The sequence below is a fragment of the Protopterus annectens genome, chromosome 8.part0 (genome assembly GCF_019279795.1).
Source record: "Protopterus annectens isolate FY-2018-M chromosome 8.part0, PAN1.0, whole genome shotgun sequence".
Classification (NCBI taxonomy): domain Eukaryota; kingdom Metazoa; phylum Chordata; order Ceratodontiformes; family Protopteridae; genus Protopterus; species Protopterus annectens.
Window position 1 is genome coordinate 1,207,170,474 of NC_056741.1, and position 22,200 is coordinate 1,207,192,673.

Genomic DNA, 22,200 nt, shown 5'->3' on the forward strand with positions numbered 1-22,200 from the left:
CATCCATGGGACCTGACAATATCCCAGGCTGCATTCTACACGAACTATAGAATGAACTGGCACCCTACCTAAGTACCATGTTCAATCATAGCCTCACCTCAGGCTTTGTGCCCACTGAATGGCGCACCACGACAGTTATCCCACTCCAGAAAGGGGGGAGGCACGATGGACCCTGGGTACTACCGCCTCATTAGCCTGACGAGCCTGGTCTGCAAGGCCATGGAACGTATCATCATGGAATTCATAAACAAAGACATTGGTAATCTCCAAACTCTGGACCCCACCCAGTTCGGATTTGTAAAAGGCAGATCATGTCTCCTAAACTTTGATTGACTTCTTTGAAGCAGTCACCAAAGCCATAGAAGAGGGTAAGGTGGTCCACACAACTTATCTAGATCTTGCCAAGGCTTTTGACACCATCCCCCACTCTGGAATTATAGATAAGCGCACTAAACTAGGTATAAATCCCTATGTCACAAGATGGGTTGGCAACTGGCTCACAGACAGAACCCACACTGTGAAAGTAGCAGACTCCAAATCCGACTTCAGACCAGTGACAAGTGGAGTACCACAGGGTTCAGTCCTGGGTCCTCTCCTGTTTGGTATCTACTTCTCTGAAGTACAGGCTAATGCAGAAGGTCTTTGGCTAACAAAGTTTGCAGATGACTGCAAACTAGGAGCCATAATCAAAACTCCTAACAATGTGGACATACTACAAAAGGGCCTCACTGAGACAGATGCCTGGTGTCAAAGCCATGGCCTGAAGCTCAATGCCAAAAAGTGTATTGTTATCCCCTTTGGTAAAAACTCTGTACCCATGAACTACCACATAGCTGGTAGTCTACTTAACACCGAAACTGTGATAAGAGACCTTGGGACACAGGTGGACAGTAGTCTCTCCTTTGATAATCACATCACCACAGTGGTCAGGAAATCCTTCTTCATGGCTCACCTTATCACAAAAGGTTTCTCATCCAGAAAAAAAGAGGTCATTGTTCCCCTCTACTCATCACTCATTAGACCCATTATAGAGTACAATGCCCCTTTTGGTATGTACCTCACAAGACATCTGCAACAACTGGAAAGGCCACAGAAATACCTCACAAAGAGGATTACTGACCTCAAACAGATGCCCTACGCAGACCATCTCAAAAAACACCAGCTTTACTCCATCGCATATCGCCTACTCAGAGGCGATCTCTGCTTAACATACAAAGCTATGTCAAATCCAGAGCTGTTGAACATGCTCCACTTAAAGAAATCCCAATCCCTCCGAGCTACATGCTCTAGGGACCTAAACCTTGTCACCACAATAAGCAGAACATGCTGGAGGGATAGATTCCTGTCCCAGAGACTTCCCATACTCTGGAACAGACTACCTATCTATGTCAAACAGAGCTCCTCATTAGCACTCTTCAAGAAAAATCTTGATGATTGGATGGGAAATAGGAAATTCACCCCAGGGATCACTTCTGTGGCTCTGCTCGACAGGGGCACAGGAAAATAATTTTCTAGGGTGGAAAAAGCCAGGGTACATGTTTGGCTAGGCTTATATAGGCCCTAGGGCCAATAGCCTAGTACCTACCTATGAACCTATAAGTAGCCTGGTAAAAGATGTCAAAGGCAAAGTCCTTGGGAATGAATGGATCCCAGAGGATTCCACCCACGTCATCACCTTGATATTTATGTGCTCACATCACAATTACTAGCAGCAGCATGAGAGATGACATAGGGATCATAGGGATCTGAATGGTTAACACCATAGCAGCAGTTCTTGAAAGTGGGAGGGACTTACATTGTGCAGGGCCAAAAAAAAAAAAAAGACGATGACCTTAGACTATTCCTGTTCTAGCTGAAAAATCATATGTTTCTGAGACTAGAAGAACTGAAATGTCTTTGATAGAGGCAGACAGTAATGTAAACTAACATACCTTCCTACATAACCTCTAGAAACTTCCTAACTAATATACCCCTTAATAAATGCCCATGATACATAGGGTTGGATTGCATGTCTAAACTTATAAAGGCCCTGGTGGTCACCTTGTATATACCTGTGAACCTAGTCATCATAAAACTAACTGGCATTAGCTTAACTAATCTACAGTCCTCTCTAAAAACACAACTTTCCTCTTGCTACAACAAAATTGCCAAGTTCGCTACCAACTACAAGTCCTCCACACACCACTGTTCCTCTCTCCAAAAACTGAAATGGCTAGAGCTACCCAGTTATCTCGCATATATTCAACTAAATCTTGCACATAAGCTTATTTTCAACCCTTCCCTCTGTCCCTCCCTTTCATCAGCTTTTAAAATGCACCTTCCTGATAGAGTATTATGATCCAACAATCAAAATCTGTTAGAAGTATATAAACCAACTCGTCCCCCAGGAAAAAATCGTCCGTCTTATGGCCTTGCACGCCTTTGGAATTCCCTACCACCTTCCATTCGCACCACCCACAACCATTCTATTTTTAAAAGATCTCTTCATTCACATCTTGTATCCCAGTGGGAATGCTCTTGCTCCCACCCCACATAATTTACTCTTGCAAATTCCATCTTCCTTCCTTCCTCTGTTTCCTCCTGCAACTCTCCTTGTTATTCACCCCTAACTCTTACATATTAATTGCAAATTCCATCTTCCTTCATTCCTCTGTTTCCTCCTGCAACTCTCCTTGTTATTCACCCCTAACTCTTACATATTAATTGCAAATTCCATCTTCCTTCCTTCCTCTGTTTCCTCCTGCAACTCTCCTTGTTATTCACCCCTAACTCTTACATATTAATTGCAGATTCCATCTTCCTTCCTTCCTCTGTTTCCTCCTGCAACTCTCCTTGTTATTCACCCCTAACTCTTACATATTAATTGCAAATTCCATCTTCCTTCCTTCCTCTGTTTCCTCCTGCAACTCTCCTTGTTATTCACCCCTAACTCTTACATATTAATTGCAAATTCCATCTTCCTTCCTTCCTCTGTTTCCTCCTGCAACTCTCCTTGTTATTCACCCCTAACTCTTACATATTAATTGCAAATTCCATCTTCCTTCATTCCTCTGTTTCCTCCTTCAACACTCCTTGTTATTCACCCCTAACTCTTACATATTACTATCCCTATGAAAATTGGAAATAATGCTCTAAGCCACACCCCATAAGTGTCTGCTTCCAAATATGATATTATTTCTCAATATTTTCATGCTAAATTTCCTTTTAGTCTGTATTATCTATTAAGTATTTTACTTGCAAATTATTTTTCTGTATCTTTAACCTTTGTATAAGAGTATAATTTGTGCAACTATTAAGAACAACTTATTGTAACCTATTTAGTTTTGGAGCTTTTCTCCCCAGGACTCCATTGAAAACGGGTTCATTTGGCCCAATGGACTATCCTGGTAAACCAACTGCAAATAAAATAAAATAAATAAAAAAAAAAATAGCAGAAAAATGACTGTCTATAGGCAAAATGAGTAAGAGCCTAGCAGATTGGAGAAGACACATTTTCCATTAACATTTCTTAACAGTTATTGTAATTGCCAATATAAGCATCACTGTTTTTACTATATCATTTGCCACAGTACTTCCAAAGACTCTGAGTTTTACAAAACATTCAACTGAATTAATGGCTCACTTTCATGTGCAATCAAACTGTATTTCTGATTAACTTTGTGTTATGCAGTATATATTAATATTTTGTTTCTGCTCTGTTCTGTGGAGCTTTTCTCTCTAGGCCTCCACTGAAAAGGGTCTCACATAGTCCAGTTGGGCTTTTCCAATAAACAAATGCAAATAAGTAAACAATAGTAAATAAATAAGAAGTAGGCTTTGGTGGCTCTGTAGGAATATGTTTGGGGAAATTTGGGGCAAGTTCTCAATAATAAATTATAATAAAACAAGTTTAGGTGTATATAAAAAATTTCTGTATGGCTTATCTAAGTTGCAGTGTTGTGGTTATTTGTAATATTCTGGAAAGATATAGTTAGTAAATGACTGTACTTTTTATTATTCTGTTTTTTTTAATTGATTTTATATTTTTTATGATAAGTATTTTAAGAAAACAGCCCTATATTCCCTAGTTTCCTCTCATTAATATCCATGAGATATTTGATATTCAGCTGCACTACCACCTAGTCATTTTCTTGGGAACTTGGTTTAGCATCTCGCCTGAAGGAAGGTTCGTCAAGATGAGATCAGTGCTTCTCACATGCTGCACTGCAGTGTCTGTACTAGCAGTGAATCCATCCACCAAGTGCAAGGACAGAGTCCACAACCTTCTCAGTGTGCCTACATCAAAGACAAGAGCAGTCCTTCCTGAGCCACCGATAACAATTGCCTTAATATTCATGTGCCTGTTGCATACAGAGCTGATGTACATCAGGCAGTAGGTGCACTTTGTTACATATCTGTACACTGAAAAATTGATATAATGGAAGCATTCCTTTACCGTTTTGATAGATAATCCCACTTTAATTTGTTAATGCATGCCCAGTAATATATAAACTATCTTCAGCTTGTTTTAAGCTGCATGAATTCTGAACTTTACTCCATCATTCCATGCCACTAATTGTGTAGTCCAAGGATGGTCCTCTTCAAGTCTTGCGACCTAACTTTACCTCTTCCCCAAGTCCCTGTCAGAAAACCAACCCAGTAACCATAAACACCTCAGCTTGTTTTACATGGAGCATCAGAATTCTTCTTTGCATTAAACTGGTTTTCATTTACATTTTTTTTTTAATCCAATAATCAGATGAGCGACTTAAAAGAGAGGCTGCAGAGCTACAGAGGATAGCAATGGAAAAGAAAAGTGCAGATGTGCAGCAGATGGTGTTAAACCAACAAAAGAGCTATGAAGAAAATGTACGACAATTAAAAATAAAGCTGGAGGAAGACAGGAGAAGCCTTCTGGAAGAGCTGGAGAGAGTTATTGATCAAAAACTAAAAGTAAGTAGCTACTTCTGTAGCACATAATGATAGCATTTGGCCTGTTCTGAGATTTGCATGCTTCTTACATGGTGATGACATTTTATGCTGTCTGAGATCTACATTTTGTTTGTCAAATCAATTTTGTCCAGTGTACAAGCAGTAAAGCAAAGTACAGTTGTGTAAATTAAACTGACCATAACAGTAGATGCTCGAAGTAGCTTAACTGTATGAGTTATATCATGCCAAGGATATAACATCTGGCCAGCATCCAAAGATTCAGGACACCTTGCCTACACCCAAAACAGCTTGAGCTGAGCTAAGTAAAAGACATATTTAATCTTGAAGCTATTCGGAGCTTTCCTGCCAGCAGAGAGAGGCTGACCCCAGAAAGGACAATGCTAGAAACAACAACAACAACAAAAAAAAAAAACATGTCCACACCCTCTCATAAAAAACACAACAAAAAACAAGAGAGAGAGAGGGAGCAGCTAATGCAGCAGTGATCATTCGAACATCTTCTGTTATGAAATTGTCTTAACGGGATGGGAAAAGACTGGAGGAAAAGTAGGAATGTGAGCTGAAACAGCAGAAGCATGAATTTTAATGGAGGAGTAGGAAAGGCCTAGATGGCCAGGTATTCTAAGATGGTAGTAATGCGTGCTGAATTGGAATTGAGGTGGAGATTCTGGCACCAAACAGAGAATCTTTTACATTTGTCTGAGTATGATTTTCTAGTGCTAGGTCTTCTAGACTCTTTATGAATGTCCTGCACCTGCTTACTTAGCATGCTGCAGAATTATCCATGCTAAAATCCTGAGAGTCTGAAGGTTGGGGTGCACAATCCTTCCCTTGTTTTGGGTGAGGAGGTCTCTACTCTGAGGTAACAACCATGGGCTCTGATGGGTGAGCTCTATGAAGAGAGGATACCAGTGTCCTCTTCCCTTATCTTCAGAAGCACTTGAGGCAGAAGGGGTAAGAGGGGAATGCATAAATAAAAATATGAGTACATGGAAAGGCATCTGTTTTCCAGGCAGATTTCTGTTTCATCCTGTTACAGAATTTTTTCAGGTGAGTGTTATCTTTGTTGGCAAAGAGGTCCACCTGTAGGACTCCCATCTCTGAGTTATGCTGAGAAAAATGTCCCGATGCAGATGCCTTTCATGGGTATCCATCTAGTTTCTGCTGAGGTGGTCTGCTAGAGCATTTTGAACCCCTGAAAGGTATTGTGCCATGAGGTGCAAGTCCAGAGAATGTGATGCTTCCCAGACTTGCATTGCTAGGTGGCACAGGGGATAAGAGTGTGTGCCTCCCTGCCTGTTTATGTACCACATGCCTGTGGTATTGTCTGTTTTTACTAACAGGACCCCTGGTTCCCATTTTTCTTTGAAGGCTATCAGGCCTTTTTGCACTGCCATAAGTTCTTTCCAGTTGATGTGTCTGTCCTTAAATTGAACCTTAAATTGAAGGTGGTGAAAGTGAGGCCCCAGGCTATCTCTGAGGCATCCATGCTGAAGGTTTGGCCATGTGGAGTGAAATTGATGGGAAGGCCCTGATTTTGGGAACAAGCCTGTACCCACCATGCAGACTCCTGTTTTAGACAAGGGATCAGTTGTATCTCGATCTCTAGGGACTGAGAGCTCTGGCACCATACATTTTTGAGGTACCACTGAAGCTTCCTCATATGTAGCCTGGCCAGGGGAACATTGAGGATACATGAAGCCATATATCCCAGTGCTCGGAGAAACTCTCTGGCTGAGATGCATTTCTTCTGATGGATTTTTTGGAAGTAGTTTGTCAGAAAGGAGACTTTGTCTGGAGGAAGGAAGGCCTTTTGAAGTGAAGAGTCCAGGAGGCCCCCAGAAAAACTATCCTTTTGGATGGGGGAGTGTTGGATTTCTGGAGATTTATTTTGAATCCCAAGGAGGATAGAGCATCTTGGGTGAATTTCAGGTCCTTGAGGAGTTTTAACAGGTCTGTGGCCTGTGTCAATCAGTCATCTCGATAGGGGTATATTTGGACCCCCTTGGTCCTGCCGAAAGCAATTGCAAGTGTTAGACACTTTTGAAAACCCTTAGAGTGGTAGATAAGCCAAAAGGCAGAGCTGAAAATAGATAATGACTGGAGCCTGTCCTGAAGCAACGATATCTTCTATAAGACTTTTGAACTAAAATGTGTAGATAGGCATCTTTTAAGTCTCGTTAGACCATGAAGGCCTGAGCAGTTATTATGGGTAATAACCTTTGAAGAGTCAACATTCTGAACTTTGGAACCAGGAGAAACTGGTTGAGGCTGGACAGGTCCAAGACTGGGCACCAAGAGCCTTCCTTCCTAGGTGCCAAGAATAGCCTGGAGTAGAAACCTTTACCTTTTTGATCTTCTGGAACTGGTTCCACCACTCCCTAAGAGCACAAGATGTGTATTTGGGCCAGGGCCCCTGACCTTTGATTTTGTGGACTATCTGGATAGCCTGAGTATTTTAAAGGCTTTTTGAAAGTGAGTTTGTAGCCATTTGAAAGAATGTCTACAACCCACTTGTCTGAAGCAATAGGGATCCAACTGTGGTTGACGAGTGACAGCCTTCCTCCTAGTCTTGGGTTGAAGGTGAGGGGTGGGGTGGATGAGTCATAGTTGCTCTCTGGCAGGGGCTTGGGACCTAGAACTCCCTTGCCTAGGGATCTCTGAGGTTCATTGCCTGCATCTTTGCAGCTGTTGCACCTGCCTATGGAGTCTTTCCTGCTGTGATTTCCTCTGTCTATCCCTAGGCTGGAAGGGAAAAGACCTGTGTTTAGCTGGAAAGTTCCTGCTAAACCTAAGAGGCTGTACTTGGAGGAAGTCCTTCACTGTTTGCATAGACTTTGCTTTTTCCTCCATCTTTTTGAGATCTGCCTGCACTTTAGGGCCGAAGAGAAAGTCTTTGTCAAGGGGTGCATCCAAGAGGTTTGATTTTTCATGGTCTGGGAGAGACTGTTCCCCAAGCCATGCATGCTTTCTATTAACTGAGCCCATGGCAGCTGCCCTGCAAAAGCTTCCATGGCATCATAACCACAGTGTTATGAGTGTTTAGCTACCTGAGCACTGGAATGACAGAGATCTAAGAGCTCTTTGGAAAGGTTTTTATGGTTAACTATCAAATTCTCACAACTGACTAGTGTGAGTGTTCATGTATGCAACCCAAAATGTTGTAAAATCCAATAACTGATCGTTCACATAACCGAAAGTGGGAATTAAGGAACATCGACAACTCAAGAATGTCAACTTTACTGACAATACCTACACTTCCGGTTATGTGCTATAAATGTTTTGCAGGGGGGGGGACAAGCCCCTCTGCACCCACCACACCCCCTGCTACTTATATATACAAACTCCGAGATCGCACTACAGTGAAGGAAAGGGTAGATTTCCCGATCCCCTCTATAGTGCGATCTCCGTTCAGAATAACAAATCCGCAAGAGCAAATGCACAGTAGCATTCGCTGTTGTGGATTCAAACATTTAAAAAGCGAATTTATGACAACTTGAAAAATGCCTTTCGGCCTTCATACATAGAGTAACTAATTTTTGACATTTTGATGGAAAACCGTTTTTTATCCTCTAGTGAGGTGACCCTTTGTTTGAGCTGATCTAAAACTGTTTGCTGATACTTCACCATATGAAATTGACAGTTGAGGGCCCAAGTGTAAGGGTGGCAGACATATATACCCTTTTTCCCAAACTTATCAAGGGCCCTACTCTCTTTATCTGTAGGTAAAGGGTTCCTGGGTGAAATAGCTTTGGCCCCTTTGGGCCCTGGGGTGACCATCTCAGGGTCAGCAGCAGGATTTTTAAAAAGGTATTTGTGGGAGTCCTGTACCCTATAAAACTTGTTGGGTTTACATGGGACAGGGGGTGGGGAATCAGGATTCAAGGAGGAATCCTGGAAAACATCTTCCACTACCTCTAAAGTGTGAGGAACAGCCAGTTGTTTGTGTTTAGGTAAATCCAAAAACTCTCTAACTCTCTTCTTGGACTGGGGATAATCTTGTGCCTCCCACTGAAAATGCTATTTCATAGCAAGGAGGGTCTCTCCAAAGATGAAATCCTCTGGGGGGAGGCAGAGGGTAAGTGCTCCTCTGAATCAGACACATCATAGGATGTATAGGAGGGGGCTGTCTTCAGACCCACACTCCTGTAGGTCTGAATCTTCCTCTGAATGAAAAGGATCTGGAAAAACTTCAGTAGGAGTATCCCTTTTCCTTTTCTGTGGTGGGGCATCCCCTGTGACCAGTCTTGACCTAACAATAGAAATCAGGTCCTCGGCTAGTCTTATCAAATCCTGTTGGGATCCCTGTAAAAGGGAGCCAATTGGCCTAAGCAAAGGCCCTACCACAGTACCTTTCTTTGCAGTGGCTATGGCCTTGGGCCTAGGAGCTTCCAATGACTTACCATTTGTCTCTCGAGAATGGTGAAAAAGCGCCAGTGTAGGCCAAAGCCATGTTGGGGCATCACCAGTAGAATAAAGCTCCTCGGAAGCTGAGGCCTGCTCTGCGTACTGGACCGAGTCATATGCAAGGGCTTGCAAGGAAGTAGATGGGATTGACAGCATGTCAGACTCCGACTCGGTCTCAACGGAGGCCTGCATCACAGTTACAGACACTGAAGGGGGCTGTGAAAGTGCCTCACCTTCTTCAACAATTACAACCCTGGAAGGAGAGGCAGATGGGTAACAGTTGTTGTCTGAAGACTTAAACCTTTGTTTCTTATCTTTCTTACACTTAGGTTGCTCAAATTAAGGGTGACCGGTGGACACCATCAGGCACAAGTATGAAGATTGTAGACCAAGGAATCTCGCTAGAAACTCAGCCCTATACCTAATAATCCTAGTGTTAAAATGAGCATAAAAATGGCAACTAGGGATGTAATGGTCTGGGCCTAAGCAGTTAACACAAAGAGAATGAAAGTCTCTGTGTGGGATTTGTTTACCACAGTGGAGACAATTATTTACTTTATCTGACATGAGTTAAAGGAGAAGAAAGGATTTTCCCTAATGGGATACTTATCTTTCCGACAATGACTTCTCTCTAGTGCAGACCGACCAATACACTTGAACGCTGCTTTGGGCTCCAATGGCAAGAAAAGACTATCATGACTTAGGCTGGTTCCCTTTATACCCAAGCGTACTGATATCAATCAGCCATCTGCCATCCTGGGACAGGAAAAAAGTATTCTCTGCTAGTCAGGCAGGCCAAGGGCTTTCACAGCAAGAAATCCCACAAGTCAGGACTGCAACAGTGAAACACAAAGAACATCAAACATTCCAAACTGACAGCCACAGACACAGACTCGAGCTAAACAGAAAAAAAGATTATCCATATTAAGATGCAGGATAGAGCCTTTGATTCTATTAAGCGCTGTCTGGTTTTGCCTTATTTGTATAGCTCTCCCAGCTGAAAAAACACTTGAATGCTTTCAGAAAACATTTTTGCAAGCCAGTCTGTTTATCAAGTTGTCTGCTAGTGACGTGAGAACCAGATACAGGACTGTTTGCTAAAAAAGATCTTATAATAGTCAATAATCTTATTCATTCAATTGCTTTATTTTAAAGCTTGTTAATATATAAAGCTAATGGTCTTAACCCAGTCACTCTCCTATGCAAGAATGAGAAAAAGCACACAAATTTTTCTTTTGTAATGCTCTTTAACCAGATCCCCATTTGTTTAACATTGCAGTGCCTAAATGTCTTAAAACTGAACAAGGGAAAGAGAGAAGAAGGAGAAAGAAACAAAAAGACTAAACAGAAGTACCTATTTACATTAGTATCCCCATTACTCATAAAAATAACTGTAGAAACTTTACTTTATAACATGGAGGAAATCATGCACCACCTAAGTAAGAGTGTTAAGAAAAAAAGTTGGATTACTAAAAGTTAGCTCTCTTCCTCCTCTTCCCCTCTCCTGAGTATTTTTCTGAACATTAATAACATGAAGTAAGGCATATGCTTTAGAGTAATCTACAAGTTTAACAAAGTCCAAACAAGTTAAATATTTCCAGATTTTCTTGTTCTGTCCTGTTTCACAGATATAATTATTTCTTTGTAAACCCACATTTGTTAGTTTCCAAGTTACTGAAGTTTCCAAACGTTAATGACATGAAGTAGGGCATGTGCTTTAGAGTCCCCTACAAGTTTAACAAAGTCCAAGAAAGTCCAATATTTCCAGATTTTCTTGTTCTATTTCTGTACATCTCTATCTCCCAAACCCTGTCTCTTCTTCATCTTCAGTGCACTCTTGGTTCTTCTAGTGAGTTTTTTCCCATCTCAAGCAATTTCTGCTGAAACACTGGGAAAGGTTTCACTGGCACAATCTCTCTGTGGTCTTTATTACTAGAAGAACAAGAAGCAGAATCTCCTTCTGTTTCACAGCTCACTTTTTGTTGGACAAACTTTTGTATTTCTTCCATAGCATGTACTTCATCAAAAATGTTTTTGTTCCTCTAGGGGAAACTATTTTGAAGATAGCTGGTTACAGGAGTTTGAGTCTCATGCCTGCTTCTCGACATTCCCTATATAATGGTGTGACGATAGGATGTATTGCCATCCATGCAAGGAGAAATAGGGCAATCAATATGTAATATATGCCAGCACAGCTAGCTGGAATTTTGTAAAGAATTGTATATCATTTGTGTATCAAACTGGTTTTTACAGATGCTTGTGTTTAAAAATGTATTTGTATGTTGCTTGTGTTAACATGTATCAACAGTGTGCCCTGCTGGAAAGAAAATAAATATACAAATATTATTGTAACTGAATTCAATGTATATGTTTTGACAGAGGATACTGGAAGAGAAGAGGTAATCTCAAACTTCAAAAATAGTAAGAAAATTAAACTACTGTGCCTACGCCATAAAGATGTATTGCATAGATTTGAATGAAGCCAGAGATGCACTGTCTGTAAAAAAAAGTGTAGTTTGTTAGCTCCTGTAGGAGGAAGAGAAGTGTTTTATGGTTTTATGACTTCTGGCAGCTCTACCAGATCTCAACAATGCTGTTGTCTGTATGTTATTGACATGCAAGTGCTAAAATCCTGGCAGCTTCTAGTGATGGGGATAATGCGGGAGACAGAGTCAGATGACCAGATGTGTGTGATGTCATTCTGTAAGTCAGAAATAATATTTAGATATTAGTAGAAGATTTCTCTCAGTATTCTGTCTTGGATCTGACAAGGACCAGTCACCTACTTCATCTTTCCTTGCGCTAGTAAGGGACCAGGGATAGTAATTTTCTAAATCAGTTAAGAAAATATAGTAAGAATAGTTAAGTGTTGTTTTTCTACATCTGTGTAACTCTTTCCAGCTGTGTTGTTTTCAATATTTCCTGTGACTGAAACTCTGGTGTTTACCATAAATAGATATTTAGTATTTTCATGTTCTTTTATTATTTATTATTAAATATATTTAAACTTCTCATTGTGGCTGGTCCTTTTAGAAATAAGTTTTGAGGGTATTTGCATATATTTATTTGGTGATAACTCTGGCCACTCCTGAAAGCCTTGCTGTTTGGTCAACATTCAAAAGTCAAAACAAGTTTGCACAAACAAAATCCAAGAAAACGACCTCGAATCCAAAAGCCGACAGGAAACCACAAACAATAATGCAGTCTGAATGCAATGTTACTTCAGGAATAACCAATAAATACAATTTTAAATTACAAAAAAATACACTTTTATTGGGACATTTGTACAAGCTTTTTCGTTTCTGCCAGTTCAGAGACCTTATCAAGATAAAAAAACAACAGGAAGCACATCATATATAACCCCATCCCAATTAACACTCATTACCAAACCATCATTCAATTACCTACTCCTAACCACTTCAGTACATTTTCTAAAACATGTCCTAAAACATTTTTTAACCCCCAAAAAATTATAAAATCATAATATAATGCACAGGTCTCCTCCACTCATAAATATTTAATACATATAAAACACATACTAGATGACATATAAAACACCTAAAAAATACATACATATTCATAAAAAATAAAATATAATAAATAGCATTTATACAAAAGAGGTCATCACCTTTCAAGTGCTTTTAATTTCAAAAAACAGGCCAAAGAAAACACATCAGTCAAACCTGGCCAATTGGTTGCATTCATTCTTAGTTCCCAGAATGCCTCCAACTTCTCTAATTATAGAGGCCATGGACCCCCCCCCCCCTTGGATCCTTGCTTAATACATCAATAATGACAAACTTAAATGAATGCCCCTCATAACCAATACAATGTCTGACTAGGGCGTTTGTTTTATTTATTTATTTATTTATTTAATCTGATGTCCCTCACATGCTCATAAATTCAGTTCCTGAGTTTCCTTTCAATTTTTTCTGCATAAAAGCAGGGACATTGCAAACATACTGCACAATATACAGCCCTCTTGGACTGACAAGTGAACTTATCCTTAAAACTAAAGACTTGCCCATTAATAGTTACTGATGAACCATCCATAATAAATCCACACTGATTACATGCGCCACATTTTTTCATAAAACCCTTTCTGAGGTGACCTTTGGGATTCTCAAGTAAATTTTTCAGACATCTACCCTTCCTATAAACAATCACCGGGGTACTACTAATACATTTCCTAACCTCATTACAGGATGACAAAATAACCCAGTTCTTATAAAGAATATCAACAATCCATTGCCTGTCAGCACTAAAGGTGGTAACAAAGGCTGACTTAAAATCCTTTTCAGTCCCTCCATCAGATCCACCACCACCATTAGCACTAGTTGCTGCCACAGGAGCCTCAATGCTCAAAAGACCAATTTCAGAACTATCATTGATTACCCCATCCCCAACCTGAGATAATATGGCTTAAAAATGACCGCTTTCCCTCTTATTAATGACCTCCATCATTATCTCCTGAATCAGTAAGAGGGGATAACCCCTCCTCAAAAACATAGCCTTCAGGACATATACTCATCTTTCATTTTTTCCAGCCTTTTATTGTCTGACTTGATATACTGCATCATCAGTGTTTCATTTATTTTAGTCGGGTCTGTATGCAATTGCTTTATTCTTTCCTCAGGGTTACTGGAAGTCGTGTCTGGAGCTTGCACTTCTTTTTGCTGAACAGCTAGAGTACTTTTCCCAGTCAGTGATTTTTTGATCACCTTTTGTAGTTAATTTTCATTCAGGTCCTCTGTATTTCTTTTATCCTGGCAACCAAGCAGTGAACCTACTAGTTATTTACTGAAATTGTCTTAGAAATCCAGGTCCACTGGGTTTCTCTGCTAAGTTTCTGTTTTCACACTGAGAGAGACAGAATTAAGGTGTGCAGCCATCTTGGAAGATCCTTCATAGCATAAACACTAATGACCATTTGCTAAACAGAATAGCTGCACATTAAAAACAGACTTAACATGAGCAACAGTAAAATTCTCTTGAAGTTCCCATCATTGAAAATGCATTGAAATACAAACTCACATTCATTGAAAATGCACCCAACCAGTGGCAGATTAAGTGTACCTTGCTCCCTGTGCTGTTTTTTCCATTAAGCAGTGAAACAAAATGCATGAACCAATAAATGACAAGTACTAATTTTGAATATTTCAGTCAACTGGTAGTTGATGTAGAGGTTTAAGGCTGTTGTCACTTGTAGCTAAGGTACAGGGTTTGAGCCTGAGCAACTTAATTAACTAAACTGTCCTTTCTAACAAGGGCATTTTAGACACACACACACACACACACACACAAACCTGAAATGAAATATATATATATATATATATATGTATATATATATATATATATATATATATATATATATGTATGTATATATATATATATATATATATATATGTATGTATATATATATATACACACACACACACACACAAGTACCTGCAAGTTGCTTTGCTATCCACTCCCACTACAAACTTACTGCAAATCCACTTCAGAAGGTAAATCTCCAGCTGCACTATGAAAAAAAGTGCAAGCTAGTTAAGTTGTAACAACTGCACTTTGGAAAGTAGTATGCATGCAGAGCAACATGCATGAGGTGAGACATGAAAACCTGTATTTTTTAATCAAAGTAATGTTGTGTCTGGCTGGTCCTCCCCAGACAACGGTAACCCCCCCCCCCCCCGCCAGTGGACCCTAGGTAACTGCCTAGGTTGCCTAGTGCTAGATTCAGCTTTGGGCCAACCATGTTACTAATGGCAACAGCAGCTTCCCCAGGGATGGGCACAGCATTCTGACATAACAGTGAAACTTTCCCTGCTATCTCTCCCAGGACTGACAGGACTCCTTGCCCACTGAGGAGATGGCTAATCCCTGGTCCATAGCGGCTTTAAATGCTATGCCAGAGTGATCCAGGGTTAAAAATGAGTGGTCTGAGGTTCAACAAATAGCCACATCAGAGTCACCCACTTGTGGCTTAGTCAAATTGCTGTGTTGCTGGGGTAACAAGGGCTGTTTGTTTAACATTTTCCTTTTGTGGTTGGAGGAAGGACCGACCATGGGTCTGGTTGTCTGTTTCATGGTCAAGCTGAAAATGGTATTTCTTTCCCATGAAAGACAAGTAGCAGTTACTGGTAAACACCACCTGTCCACAAAGTTACCTTTTTGACAGGAAAAAACATAGTAAAAAGCACTTTAAAACACCATGCCAGCCCCACAGAATAAAAATAGACACAATTTTTGTGCAGAAAAAATGTTTTCAATTACTTTACACTACTTTTAAACTGACAGAAAAAATGAGTTCTCTTTTTAAAAATATGTTACAGTCCTGAGACTGTGCATTAAAACACACTTCTCTCTTTAAATAACTTTCCTGAAGATGAGAGTATTAAACATCAACAAAATGAAAAGATGGATTTTTTTTTCCCCAAAGGGAACTTATCTGTCCAGCAAAGGAAAGCACAAGCCAACAGTCGATCCTCAAAAGTCTCAGAGGAGCATACTGTTCGGCAGCAGTAAAGCTCTGAAGGGCTTTGCGCCCAAGCTTGCCTTTTATTTAGCTCCACTTGAGCAGTCTGACAGCTTGAGTGTGTAGAAGGTGCCCTGAAGCTTTGGAAACTGGCCATTTGCTATATAACCCATATTGCTAAGGCTGCTGCAGCAGTGATCAATATGATGAACACCATATTTTAAAGGGATGATAGTAAGTTCGGTACTTACGTATTATCACAACCAGATTTCCAGTGTCACATAATTTATTATGTTTGGCCGGAAATATTTAAGTTAACCTGAGAAGGAGTTTGTAAAGTAGTAGTTATTACTCTGTCACATTGTGTGCGAGGCAGGAAGATGAATAACGGTCACATTTTGCATTTCTTGGGGACGTACATTTCCGACATAACTTACTTTGACATCTAATAAACCTGAGTGTCGCTTCAGAGTCTTCCTTATCCAATGTCATGTTCATTGGCTTTCTTAATGTATGGCAACTTCTGATGATCTTTACTCATGTAACTGTGAGTATTGGCTTGATCCTGTGTTTTACAGCTCACTGTATTTTACTATTGGAATGGCAATGCTTTCAGTGCACTTCATAAGATGTATGCAATCGCAAGTCATGCATCTTAGAAACTGTTGCTTTGACAACTTTTTTAACAGCTGTTAGCCTCTTCATAGTAAGAGATGTGTTAGGCACATATTCTGCCTTTTTATTAGTCGGCAGTGAGTTTCAGTATTTTACATTTGTATTTGGATCATGTGATATTTTAATTTATGACATTTCTGCTTGTACTTGTATTCACTGAATGTAGTCTATTTTGCTTACATAGTAATGTAGTAAATAACACTTTGGAACTGTAATATTAATTGTATTTATTCACTTTTCTGCATACTTCCTTTTTGTGTAAACAGTTCCACTTACAAGCTGCACCCTAAAGATTTATAAAAAAGTAAAAAAATAAACAGATCCTTTTTCACATGACTCAGAAGCAGCAGGCATGTTTATTGGATTTTTCAGTAAGTTAGGTCGGGAAATGACATTACCCACAAAGAGAAAGTTTGCCGTTATTCCTCTTCCAATGTCCCAAGCAATGTGAGAGAACTGTAATTAAGACTTTACACAACCCTTTTCAGGTTAATAGACATAGTTTCTGGAAAATATTACAAATTATAATGAATTATGCTTCAACGGAAATCTGGTTGCGATAAAATGTAAGTTCTAGTCAAAAATGAGGAACAGGGGTCAGCTAAATGAGCTAACTCATCTGTCTGAAAGTAAAATCAGAGCATTTCAGTGAATAGAAAATGACTGTGATGTTTCAGAGATCAAGTAACTGGAAAAACACAATAACAGGAGAAACTGTTTTCAAATGAGACTGCATTGAAAGAGGAGGATCCATGGGCAGACATGCTGAAATGGTCAGTAAATGAACCTTGAAAGAGGAATAAGAAAGGCCGTAGTGTAGTTTCTCACACAAATATTGTAGAACCAGAGAACAACTAGCCCTGAATGGGTGATGGTTATGTTGTTGTCACCAACTAGAAAACCTTTTCCATTTGCTAATATTTAATTTTATAGTAGCAGGCTTTTTTGCCTCCATTAGAAGCTCCTGCACATCCTCAGTAAACACGTGAGTAAAAGGAATTAAGACCCTATCATCGAGGCAGTCAGCTGAAGTTGATTTATGTTGGTATGTATCAAACATCCCTGTTCTTGTGGAAGTAGATCCAGTCCATGAGGAAGCTTGTGGTAATTGCCCCTGGCCATTTCCAAAATAAGAGAGAACCATGGTTGCCCGGGCCAGAAGGGAGTCAAGACAGTAATCCTGGAGGATTTCTTCTTAATCTTCAGAACTGCCCTGATATTGGTGGAAACGCACACAGGAACTTTCCTGTCCACAGAAAAGAAAAGGCATTTGTCTTCCAGGCCTTCTTGCATGGAGTCCTGGAACATACTCTTCCCAGTAGATTTAGAGAGGAGACAAATAGGTCTATTTGAGAAACTCCCCACAAATGGATCAAGTGGATCAAATCTTGAAGACCTCCTGATCTAGTTTCTATTCGTGAGGGTCTGCCCTGGTCCTCTTCAGCTTGTCTGCCACACAGTTTTGCCAAAATGTAGGCTGCCTGTACAGTGATATTGTGCTTTGAAGCCATATCCCAAGCTAACATGGCTAGTCTGCAAAGGGGGTATGAACTGGTTCCCACTTGCTTGTTGATATACGATATGACTGTGTCCTCTGGTGTTGCAGTATCTATTTGAACTATTTAATCAATACCATGTCTTTGTCTCTGTCTAGGGCTCCTTTCTACTATTTCAGCTTGTCTTTCCTTTTGTCAGTATCTACAACCTCTGCTGCTGCTGTAGTGCTCCTAAACAGCATTTTTCTTATGAGATCCATCAGAAAGCCTCTTCCTGTTTCAGCAACTTTAACTTTCTGACTGAAGAAACTCAGTTTCCAATTTTAACAATTCAGTTCTGGTGCTTTGAACTTTTTATTTTGAAAAAACATTTTACTAGTGGGTATCATTTCTTCTAAAAAGGACCCTGAACAACATTAGTGGATTTGTAGATCTCCATATAGTCTTTGACAAACACAGGTTGGCACTCAGAGCCAGCTCTTCATTCATGCCTAAAGTGGATTCCATCTAATTATCTCTTTGTGTTTCATCCCAGCCCTCAGATTAAAAAGGGGAGAGGTTTCCTCACACAGCTGATGTACAGATCCTTAGAGATAGCTAAGCTATACTAACAGTACTAAAACATAACATCAGATAAAAGGGTAAAGCAATGTCTAAGTAGACTCTACAAATGGCTAGTAATTGAATTATTTTTAGTTTGACCATTCTTTCAAGAGACTGTTTAGTCTCTTTAGGGTTTTTCCAATAAGGCAGATGTCACAACTGCATTATTCTTCTTCCAAAGGTATGTCGCCTCAAAGTATTTGTGAGGCAGCCATTTGAATTTGTCTGCACCTTCACCAAACATCAGAAGTTGGATAGTTAATCCATGAGTAGAGCTGATTTTGCCTCTGTTTTTCTGAAATGCATGCTTTAGCCTTTCATCCATGTTCATGGTAAATAAATTGATCCATGCTTTGCAATCTCCTCTATATTATAAATACACTGCAATAGTGAGCCTTAAGATGAATGTTTCAGAGCTGTGTGAGGGTACTCATCAAAACTGTAAATCTTAATAATAATAATAATAATACCATTGTTGCAGTATTCATGCATTAGGCACTCCCAACCATCTTCCGTCATGTACTTTCTCTCAATCCTTTCCAGAGATAAGGCAAATTTCGGGCTGCTAAACCAGGTGTTTAACACCTGTGCATTTGGCTTGGATGAATCAGTTTTTTTTCTTTCTCTGATTGAAGTTTGTTTCCATATGATTTTTTTTAATGGGGGCATTACCTGTCTCTGTCTTTATATGATATAGCCCCATTTCTGTATTTTTCATTAGAATGTAAGTTTGAGCACCTACAGGTATTAGTTTGATTATTAGTAACTAGTGGGAAATATACATTTCTGATATGACCCTCACCAATGTGCTCAGGGTCAAGGCATACCATTTATGTCTTCTTTTTGCAAACAAAGAAAAGATGATGTTGTGGGTTACTCTCTATTAACAGCTGAGGTTCTAGCTGATGTCCTTGGCATGGGAAAATAACCCAGCACTAGAGTGTGTCCAACTGCTCTTAAAGTTTGGTCAGAAGGCTAACATCCACCTTTGTAAAATATGCCACGTATGATGAATATACTATGGTAATGATCCTATTATTAAAAAATGTAAGGTTATGGTGAGTACCACTGCATGTTTGTACTTTCTTAATCTTCTTTATTGGCCTGGTAAATTAACAAGTATGATTCACATCTAATAGCAATTTCCATCTGACAAGTCTTTAATTAAATAATTCATATCACTGTTTATCACAGGCCTTCATCATGATTACAACTTCTTCATGTGCCAGTGCTTTTAAAATGCACACAGTTCTGTCTTAAATATGACTTATTCATAAGACATTTTCCTTTAAAATACTACATGAGCTGGTGTACTCATGTCTGTAAGTATAATTTTTGTCATGTTACATTGCCTTTCAGATTAAAATGTATTTAATTCAAACAATATAAACATGTTATGTCTACATCATATCATCACTATTTCCTTTTTATTTTGCTGTACACATATTCAAAATGAATATGCATTTGCATTATATCTGTATTGTGCTTCTTTTACCCGGATAATCATCATATTATGATGCTTACTCGTGTCAGATGCTTCTATCCCATAGCCTCCAAGTCCTCAATCAGCATGGAGGTAAGCATGCCCACCATATTGCCCCTAGACAATATACTGCTGTAAGCACTTCTCTGTCTCCCATATTATTCTCCTTCTGTAATTGATATTACCTTGTCATTGTCTTCCCCGTTATCTTTACGTAGCATGGGCACTCTGCACTCTTAGCAATAATTACAAATGGTTCTCCTCAAAGGAACATACAGAGCACAACACTGAAATCATTGCAACACTCAGCCTGATTTTTATAATTAATCCAGTAATCTAGGGTTGCCAGTCCACTGTTCCATTGCTGTTGTCAAGCATTTGACTCGGTTAGCCCATCAACAAGGTAAACAGGTATTGTATGTATCTTTCGGCAGCACATATTTCATAAAACATTAGCACCAATCCAGTTCATTTCCAATTTTGTCTTTCTTTTCTGATCTTGATATTTAAAGCAAATATATATCTGTCAGCCTGAGAGGATATGGCAGACAGACTTTGCTGCTTTGCTGGAGATGGTCTGCACCTGTACCCCCTAGGCTTTCAGATACTGGAAAAGGCCCTTGCCTCCCCCATAGTGCCTTTTTTAGGCAACATACAAAACAATAAATTTCCAAAGTAACAAACTCTAATCGAGACAAACTCAGGGTCATGCTGCTTAACATTACAGCTGAGTGCGCCTCTAGGCATTTCTGCAGTTAACTCCTACTGTGCTTCTAGGCGTCAAATATTTCTTGTTCATATTTGCATTAATAATTCCAATACCATGCTACATATAAGGTAAAGGTATCAGAATATTTTATCTTGGATCATGTATGATGGCAAACACAACTGTATTGATATTTGACCTCTGTCAGTAAGTATTTGTTAGAACTGTAAGGTGATAATTTCATTTTTTTAAGGCTCAAGTCACTCCCACTTGGAGTTAAAGATACACACTCAAAAGAGCTGTACTGCAGGGAATGAGTTTTAATACTAGGAGTTTAAACAGGAAACTACTCCTGGAAGTACTCTTCACCTTGGAGGATGCTGACATTTGTGCAGTTTACTGAGGCATGGTTCAAGACCACTGAGAGCACTATGACTGTGCAAGGCTACAATGCCTTCCACATGTTCAGACATCAAAATGAGCATGAGGGAACCAAAGGTGGAGGTGTATCCATCTTTATTAAAACCAAATACACTTTGATACTGGCCAAACAGCATAACTCTGTTGAACTACTCCATGTCCAATTAATTGTCGGGAAAGTATCATACCACATCATTGCTAGCTATAGAGCCCCCACCACAAACCAGGATAAGCACACCTCCTACTTCAGTTTACTGGAATCCCTTGCCATACTGCCTAAGACCTTAGTCATGGGAGATTTCAACTATTCTTCCATAGACTGGGGGACATACAGCAAGCAAAAACTTGCTCGCCCAGAGGTTCCTGGACTTTTTTATCACAAAGGCTATGGAACAGACAGTCTGCACCCCCACTAGGGGCTCTAATGTTCTGGACATAATACTCACCAACATGGGGGGGGTGGCACTGTACTTCCCCATGCGTGATGCCCTCCCTGGTAAGGTCAGACTACGGATCAGTCTTGTTTAAAGTAGCTACTTGAATTGACACCCTCACAGGAACAAAAATTTTACAAAACTTTACCAAAGCTAACTACAGCCTACTAAACGGTGGTATAAAAAACTTCATACCACCCACAGTCACAGACATCAATGATCAGTATGCAGACGTGCACACAGATGCCCTGTACAAGCACTTATACAACTGCATAAACTCTGCTGTACCTGACCGGATATAAACTTTCTTTTCTTTTTTTTTTCTTCTCTGTCTTTCTGTAAAAACAAGCCACCATGGTGGACTTCAAATGTAAACAGATTATATAACAAGAGAAAGAAACTGTTATCCAAAAGCAAGAGGGATATCACTCTGCAGAAGAAGAGTTCCCTCCTAAGCCTAAGCAAGAAAATCAGAAGTCTTGTAAACTCTTGTAAAGCAAATTACAAAACTAAAATCACATGCCGAGCCAAGGATAATCATAAGGAATTCTTTAACAATGTCTGAAGTG

At 39.7% G+C, this 22,200-nt stretch overlaps 1 protein-coding gene across 2 annotated transcripts in view; it reads left to right on the plus strand.

Annotated features, from left to right (window-relative positions):
* The window catches only part of LOC122809310 (guanylate-binding protein 1-like), a 668,410-nt gene that overhangs the window by 634,184 nt on the left and 12,026 nt on the right, over positions 1-22,200 (plus strand). For both annotated transcript variants that reach the window (XM_044080706.1, XM_044080705.1), the window contains one exon: positions 4,739-4,932. In XM_044080706.1, the coding sequence (XP_043936641.1) occupies positions 4,739-4,932 (194 nt within the window). The remainder of the gene's footprint in view (positions 1-4,738; positions 4,933-22,200) is intronic.